Source organism: Grampus griseus (assembly GCF_964374135.1).
Source record: "Grampus griseus genome assembly, chromosome: 16".
Taxonomy (NCBI): domain Eukaryota; kingdom Metazoa; phylum Chordata; class Mammalia; order Artiodactyla; family Delphinidae; genus Grampus; species Grampus griseus.
Genome location: NC_139010.1, coordinates 77,263,881 through 77,272,333, shown reverse-complemented (window position 1 = coordinate 77,272,333; position 8,453 = coordinate 77,263,881). Strand labels below are relative to the sequence as shown.

The following is an 8,453-nucleotide window of genomic DNA, read 5'->3' as shown; positions in this document are numbered from 1 at the left end:
CTATACCCAGTGTATAACCAGTTTCTGCAACTCCTTCCAATTCCAGAATCTGGCAACCTAAAATAAAGCTATTTTAAAATCCTTATTCTGATAACCTTATTAATTTACATGTCAAACGTCAGGGCTAAAAACCTCTCCGGGAGGTTACGATCAGGATATTTATCTACTATCGATTCTCAAATGTTAAATTTAAATGCATGCATAAAGAATATCATTTAAAATATTATGGTTCTGAAAAATATTGAAAATAGATTGAATGAAAATTCAACTCATTTATTAATTTGGAGATAGTACAATATAAACAAAGAATGATTTTCAAGACTTCTACTGAGGCAGCAGTACCATAATGGTTAAGAGCCCAGACCTTGAAATAAAAAAGATTGGATTGTAAACCTAGTGTGATTTTAAACAACTGACTTTTATTTCCAAACCTGTAAAGTAGGAGGTAAATGTGATTCTAAAAGGGCCACAATGAGAGATCCTTGTGATGATGGAATTGTTGTTTCCTGACCACATCAGTATCAATATCCTGGTTATATTATTTTACTATAGTTTTTCAATGTTATCATTGGGTAAAACTGAGTAAAAAGGGTAGACAAGAGCCCTGTATTATTTCTTACAATTACATGGGAATCTACAGTTATCTCCAAATAAAAGGTTTATTAAAGAAGTCAGTCACAAATGGTGACTTAAGTTTTATATTAATTTCCAAACTATCCTAGGCAATTACGTATCTTCTCTAATTTTGAGTGAAATAGCGAGATTTCAAATTTAACAATGATGTAACCAGAAGGTGGCGCTATTACTTCATGAATATACCATAGTAAGGCACTATTCACGTTATGTCATAAAAATAAAACGCTAGGATTTCGTCAGTCAAAATTGTAAATGTTAACTCTAATTCAGCAATATTTTCAATACATGTCTTACGTGAGGTTTGACAAAAATACAATTTTCGTTAAGTCATTAAAAAATAACATATACAAATAACCAATTCTGGATCTGCTTCACAGGGAAGTTTGCAAATGGAAAATACGAACCCATCTAAGTGTATTTTTCGCTGCGTCATATGTGGACTGTCAAACCTCCCATGACAAGGAAGATTCTTACCAAGTCTGGTACTAAGCTGGTATGTCATTCCAGTTTTATACAAACATTTCCTGCCTCACCAACTGTTAGAACTTCTGATAAAGACACAGCACTACTTTAACTAGAAGTAAAAAAATGGCTGAGAAAGGGATCTTTTATTTTTTTTTTTGGTGAAAGCAACAAAGTTTAGAACTTCCACATTAAAAAAAAAAAATAAAAACATTTAAAATACTTCTCAGGGAAAGAAAATTAAGTTGCACCAGTTAATAAAAATTACCAACACAGATATCCTTTATCCAGTTGCATTATTACTAGATGCTGGATACACAGCAAGTGTGGACTACTTGTTACTAACAGTGGGTTTGCAAGAAGCAGCCTCTAATACTTAACAGGGCATTTTTATGAGTGCAGGTCTACAGCTCACCTGGGGATCAGTATGTCCTCTGCACTCATCCTTATTTGTGTCATACCGATCTAACCAATAACCAAACACCGCAGAAGCAGCCTGGATGATTCAAACAATGCTTTGAAGCCAGAATAATTGATTTTGCTTTTGAGAACACGTTTTCTAATTAAGCAAAATAAGCTCTTTTCCCCAAAAAGACTCATGTTTCCTTGTGCAATTTCATATCAAGTTATACCCTTCCAAGTCTACCAAATAATCTGCCCTTAAATTCAAGTCAATTAACCAAACACATTTGTACTTGTTCTATTTACTTGTTCACACAAGAACTGAACCAGACCAAATGAGAAATAAGTTAGAATTAATTCTGAGCAATTTATTCTCAAGTCATTACAGTGTTCAACCAGTTTGATGTATAAAGATGTCAGACATAAAAGTAAACAATGGGAAGCACACATATATTCCCATTCTGAAAGAAGACATGTTATATATACAGAAAAAAATGCAGCAAATATTAAGGTATTCAAAGTAATTCTTTGACAATTCAGATGTGACATATTTACAGGAAAAGTATAAGTTTTAAAATAATTAAATAATTTTCATAGAATTATAAAAGTATTGAGATAAATATTAGGAGACTCTGACAATCACAAGACCATTTCCCTGTGCTATTTTATACAAGGGTAGTTCTATAAAAAGTCCCAAAATAGAGCTAATATTTTGCCACTATGGAATATATCAAATTACCAATACCAAAATATTAACATGAACATGCAATGTAAAAGCTGTACCAAAGAAAACAGCATTAGGCTCCTGAAATAGCCAACTGTCTACACAAGACTTCTTAGGTGTGTTCATGAAACAAGAGCTTTCTAAAGGAGCCGCTGTAATGGATATGTCTGCAGAGAAAGCGATAACTACTTAAAACCTTTTCATTCTATCATTCTCAAGTGTAGCTGCAAAAAAGGAAGAATCTAAATACAACTTCTAAAAATATTAGCTTATGAATAAAAATGTTGAGTGGTGCATTCTTGATGCATTCGGATTTTTAAAGTGATGCTATGATAATTCTAGTATAATAGACAGTAACCTCTGGACCCCACGACTGTAATAAGAAATCCACCCTCCCCTCTCTTTCTCAAACAAGAAGTCATCTTAGAAAATGAAAAGGAGAAACAGTGACATTTACGAATTCAAAACAACACAGTACTGTAATACGGCAAAATATCATAAAAATAGCAGCACGTGAAATTCAAGACTATTTTCTTAAAGCAAATGTTTAAGAATGAACCGTAAAAACAGTACTTGGTCAAACTGGTCTATTACTCAACACCTGAAACTAACGATCTTTTAGAGAGGTGCTTATACTTATGATATCCCCATGATTAAATGTAAAGTCAAATATGTGTTTTAAAACATATATTGCACAGATAGTAGAATAACAACATTCTGGTATCTCTAACACAAAATGGTATGTTATTTAGTACATTAACCTATGCTACTGAAAATTAATTTTATCCTAATAGTTTAAAACCAATCATGTAGGGGTTTTGAGCACATTAATCTCAAAATATTCCTAAACAAGATGAAAAAACACAGGCACTTGAATACAGGCTATTAGTGACAAAACACAGAGGTTACAATCGCATGACTAAGGGCAGTATGTCTTTACACATAAACTTGAGGTCTTTCACTGATCCAAATATAGAAATAAGAACTATTTTACAAAACTCTGACAAGAAAATCAGATCTCCAAGAAATTTCGTATCAAATAATTTTCACTGAATAAAGCAATGACTGCTGCACGTCTTAAGCTTTTACAAATAAATGTCCGAGATACGGTTGTTTGAATTCTAATTCTCCCCTTCTCTCCATCCCAGTACAACACACGACCCTCACTAACTGTCCAATAATATCCTCTATGCAAAACTCACAGCTCACCTTGAGACCCAGAGCATCAAACATGGCTACCATTTCAGAACTGCCCACACTGCACTGTAAATGTTACAGCACCACAGACGTCGTGAGTTTAGATCCTTTTGTCTGGCAATACTCCATTCAATAATATTAACCGGTAAGAATGTGTAGAGATTGAACATTTAATTGGAAGTCACAGTAGCATTTTTAAAACAACCAAAATAATTAATAAGCATTTTTCATGTTTTAAATTGTGAAACATTTAAATTGTCAAATTCGCTTGGAAAAAATATCACACACACTTTTATCATCCCAATGAGAACAAAGCTTCAGACAGCTGATACTGAGATACTTCGTCGGGCTTTTCTCTTTCTTTCTTTCTTTTTTTAAAGAAATTGCATTGAGTTTGGCCACACCCTAGCTTCTTGGCTTACCAGCTTATAAAGAGAACATCGATGAGGCAGTACACTATATGCATTAAAGCCCCTTTCCCCTTTATCATCTTTGGCGAGAAGCCTCTTGAAAGGACACTGAGGGCGGATGAGGCGGGTCAGGCTCCACGTGCTTCCATCTCACACATCGCTGACTGGAAGGCTTGCGTCATCCAAGTCCACGGGGTCACAATCTTGTTCCTGAGGGCCATTTTCACTTTGAGGTTTTAGCAGAGCTTGTTCAGTCACTTTGGTAGCTGGTTCTCTTGGAGAGACAGTCTGGACCTTGAAGTTCCCTGGCTTGACCTTGGCAAGAGATTCGTAAAATCCTCGCTTCTCCATGGAAAAGCTTGAGACCAGAGAGTCGCTGCGAGAGGCTGTGGATCGCGGGGTGGCTGCTGTGGCACCGGCAGAGAGGAGAGCGTGTTTGGGTTCGGAAGGACAGCGGGAATGCTCCTGCAAAGAGGGGTGCTGATCAGACACGGGCAATCATTAACGGCAAGGCTAGTAACTCAGTGTGAGACTTTATTCTCTGAAAAACAAACAGAACAAAACACACACACACAGAGCAGAAGCATGAGCCATGCAGCGTACATGTGCAAGTTCCTACCCAAAGCAATGCAGTTTTAGGAGTGAGTTTAGAGCGCTGACAGCCAACAACCACGCCCAGTAAGAACAACAGTTCTTTTTTCTGAAGCCAAAGTTCGTAGCTGACACTGAAGACTCAGCCTAAAGGGGAATGCAGTGTGCCAACTGCAACTGAACTGTGTTTAACAGCGGGCCTACCAGCTTTACCATTTTATTTAAGAGTTTATTCTCAATAAACACTAGGAATTATCCCACACATTTTAGAAAGATTAAAAAATGAAAATGCAGAATATAAAAATAAAAGGCCATTATCTCTTTAATAAGCAAAACTCAACATTTTTCAAACCTATTATTTTGTCTGTCAGCCTCACGAACTTAAGTTTTTGGTTCCCTGAATTTCACTGCAACCAATAATATCATAGTCTTTTCACTTCTTATTTAATGGCATTTATTTCTGCATATGGCATACATTCATATGGTTTAAGATTTTAAAGGCAGAGAAGGGTACATATTTAAGCATTTATTAAAACTGTGGTGAAATAATTTCAGTTGTGAATATTAATTTCAATACGCTTCTAACTAAACCAAATCTGAAGACAGCCTGAAATATGACCATTCCAAATGCATTGCCATATAGCTCCTAGTATATTGTGTTCATTTGTGACATTAGTGGCTTTGAAAACAAAGTGCTACAAAACACTCTAGATTCCCATTAGATGGCTAAATTTCCCCTGAGATTTAATACACCATGCACACTATACTAATGTGGAGTTTATCCAATGCATGTGCACCTGTGAGTTTGAGCAAACTGCTACCACAAAGGTGCATTTTAAGTGGTGTAGTATAAAAAATTTCAAAATACAGGAAATACAGAAATTGAAACTTGTGGCAATTCAGTAAATTAAGCTTTAGTAGATATGACTTTTTAAATTAGTAAAGTTGTCTCTTTTTTTATTATTTATTTATTAATATCCGTATCCAACCTGATAACTGTAGTGAAATAGTTTGCGTTAGTGTTGACAAAGTCAGTTATGATAACTGCAGAAGGCAGTTTAGTTAACTCAACTTTCCAGAATCAGTTGTTAAGTAGTGAGTAAGTCCAGGCCCTCTAGTAAGAAGGCACGTTTGCGTGAGAGCCCACATACGTGCTGCATTCCCCAGTTCTGGACGTATACCTCTGTATACAAGGATTCGACAGCCTTCTGGCCTGCCGCATCTGGAACACAGTGCAAAGCTAAGATTAGAGTTAACCTGTACTGGAGGGGGGGAAGAGAAAGTTCCGCTGATAGTTACAGCTTAGAGAGTCCAATCTGCCCCCACCACAAAGCACAAAACACAAACGCCCTTCTCCAACTTTTCCTCTTCCCAACAGACATTGTTTTTGCAGAGAGTCTCATACTTGACTGCTGAAAAGGTCACATAAAACACAGGCAGTTACAAAATTAACACCTATGAAAATAATTTCTGAGACATTCCAAACAGGATACAAGAAGAATAACTTTAAAAGTGAGAAAAATGGATTTGTATTTACTGATCTAGAGTCATTTCTAACAAGAAACGATTAAAAGACAATATTACTGCAATACTAGAAATGCAGGAAAATACTGGAAGTGCAGACTATCCAGCATCAATGAGTCTAGATACTAAAGGCTCTCATGCTCCACGTTAGACCACCTTCTGCAGACCAATGTGCTGCACTTCAAGGTGATTGAAAGTTCTTCATTCCTTAGTAGAATTTGTATTTTCAGATCAGAGATCAGTGGCCAAAGTATTCCAAAGCTAAATCTTATTCCTATATGATGAACTTGTACATGATAAATTAAAAAGTAAAGACATTTTCCTTACTGAGAATGTTTAGCTGTTTTAATTTTATTATTATACTACCAAAAAGATAATTAAGATAGTAAAAAGCAGCCTTTTAAATTAACCTAGTAAAAAATGAGAATGAAATGGAAAATACTGACTGAGAACACTAGATTCTATTTAAAGTTCCAGCTGCTCAACTGTCTTCCAGCACTAGTGAGGCAAAAACCTAAACTGAAATCATAGGAAGCAAAAAGGAAATTGAGACCTTCACAAAACTGTGTAATGCTACAACTAAAGGTGCCTCACATGATTAGGCCAAATACCATACTAAGAATTGGTAAAATTATACCAAATCTGGACCTACTGACAAGTAAGAACTCCTAAAACAAAACAAGGAAATGTTCATTCTTTAGTTGCCCTGCTTGTGCATTTAAGACAATACAATGCACAGAAAGTTATGTATACATAACACTACAGGAAGCATTAAATTAGAAATGCATTATTTTTTTTGCAAGTCCACTTGGTATGAAAGTCAACATGCAGATAAATCTCAAAACAGAAAGAAACTGAAAGGATTAGGGGGAGAGGAAGAAAAATAACTTGACAGGATCAGGGGACCCAAGGGAGTATCACCCCAGAGAACAGGAAACATACAGAAGACGCTGATCTGCCAGGTCCCCGCTGTGCTACAATGGCACCAGAGACTGCTTTAATCCAACTGTGCATCTCTTCAGGGCTATCAGCCTAAGGGGAAGGAAGGATTCATTCAATTTTTCCTCAAAATCAGCTCCTATGTCTATAAATCCAATGTATTCATTTTGGTAATTAACAGTGTCAACAACAAAATCATTCTAAGGCAATGGTTTCCAAAAACTTTTAGAAATCACTTTTTTAAACCAGGTTTTGCTGGGTAACTTACAGAGATGTAAGTTGGGCATGTAATGTTTTAAGATGAGACACATCAAAAAGTGTCAATATGAATAATTATGGAGAGAAAACAAGAAGAGGAAGAAGTCAAAGAAAGATCTTCTCATTTCTACTGCTATATTGTTTGAATTTTCAAGATGAATATTTATGTAATTGTGCAGTTAAAAATCCACTGTGACATCATTTTATATGTTATTTTTCTAAAAATAATTTCTAGGGCTTCCCTGGTGGCACAGTGGTTGAGAGTCCACCTGCCGATGCAGGGGACACGGGTTCGTGCCCCGGTCCGGGAAGATCCCACGTGCCGCGGGAGCGGCTGGGCCCGTGAGCCATGGCCGCTGAGCCTGCGCGTCCGGAGCCTGTGCTCCGCAACGGGAGAGGCCACAACAGTGAGCAGCCTGTGTACCGCAAAAAAAAAATAAATAAATAAATAAAATAATAATTTCTAACAATACCCTAAATCATCATATTCCAAAGCATCATCTTCCTTGATAGGACCATGACTTCCAATGTAAATTAAAAACCTTACTATGACTTTAATCCAATTAAACAAGGCCCTCAGAGGGGTGGAGAGGTACTGCCCTTTACTTCTGGATTCTACTATCTAGTAGTTTAAAAATTTTAAAGATACAAGTAATATTTTTGAACCAATGATATTAACAAAGAGTTTTTAAAAGGAAAAACTCAAAGTAGGCAAAGGCAGAGTATACTTTCATTCACTACAAACAGGAGCACCAGTCTAGAAGTCAATTTGGCAAAATAAAGAGGTTTAAAAAAGCTCACGCTCTGATAGTTATCCTCGATCTAAAAACGTATTGTAAAGAAGTAAGAAATTCAGGCAAATTTATGCACAAAATGTGCACTACCACATTAAATCACAGTAAATGTACAAAAACTATGTAAATGAGTGATCAGTAACAGTACAGTAGAGAAACAGTTTAATTGTGAAACATTCATATAAGAGAGCATAGTTCTAAAAGGTTTTCAGAGAATTGGTTTTTTTTGTGTGTGTGTGTGGTACGTGGGCCTCTCACTGTTGTGGCCTCTCCCACTGTGGAGCACAGGCTCCGGACGTGCAGGCTCAGTGGCCATGGCTCACGGGCCCAGCTGCTCTGCGGCATGTGGGATCTTCCGGACCGGGGCACGAACCCGTGTCCCCTGCATCAGCAGGTGGACTCTCAACCACTGCGCCACCAGGGAAGCCCAAGAGAATTTTCGACGTAGAAAAAAATGGCTATAATATAGTAAACAAATAGGATATAACACTATATTGATATCATATAATCCCATTT

At 36.6% G+C, this 8,453-nt stretch overlaps 1 protein-coding gene across 2 annotated transcripts in view; it reads right to left on the bottom strand.

Moving 5' to 3' along the window:
• Positions 1-1,843: 1,843 nt before the first annotated feature.
• The window catches only part of PLEKHA1 (pleckstrin homology domain containing A1), a 58,769-nt gene continuing 52,159 nt past the window's right edge, over positions 1,844-8,453 (bottom strand). The window contains exons 11-13 of one of the 2 annotated variants that reach the window (XM_082674375.1): positions 6,889-6,978; positions 5,604-5,644; positions 3,960-4,296 (exon numbers count right to left, since the gene is read on the bottom strand). In XM_082674375.1, coding sequence (XP_082530501.1) covers positions 4,086-4,296; positions 5,604-5,644; positions 6,889-6,978 — 342 coding nt within the window. In that variant the 3' untranslated portion in view covers positions 3,960-4,085. Of the gene's footprint in view, positions 4,297-5,603; positions 5,645-6,867; positions 6,979-8,453 lie in introns of both variants that reach the window. The other variant, XM_082674376.1, reaches the window with a different exon arrangement.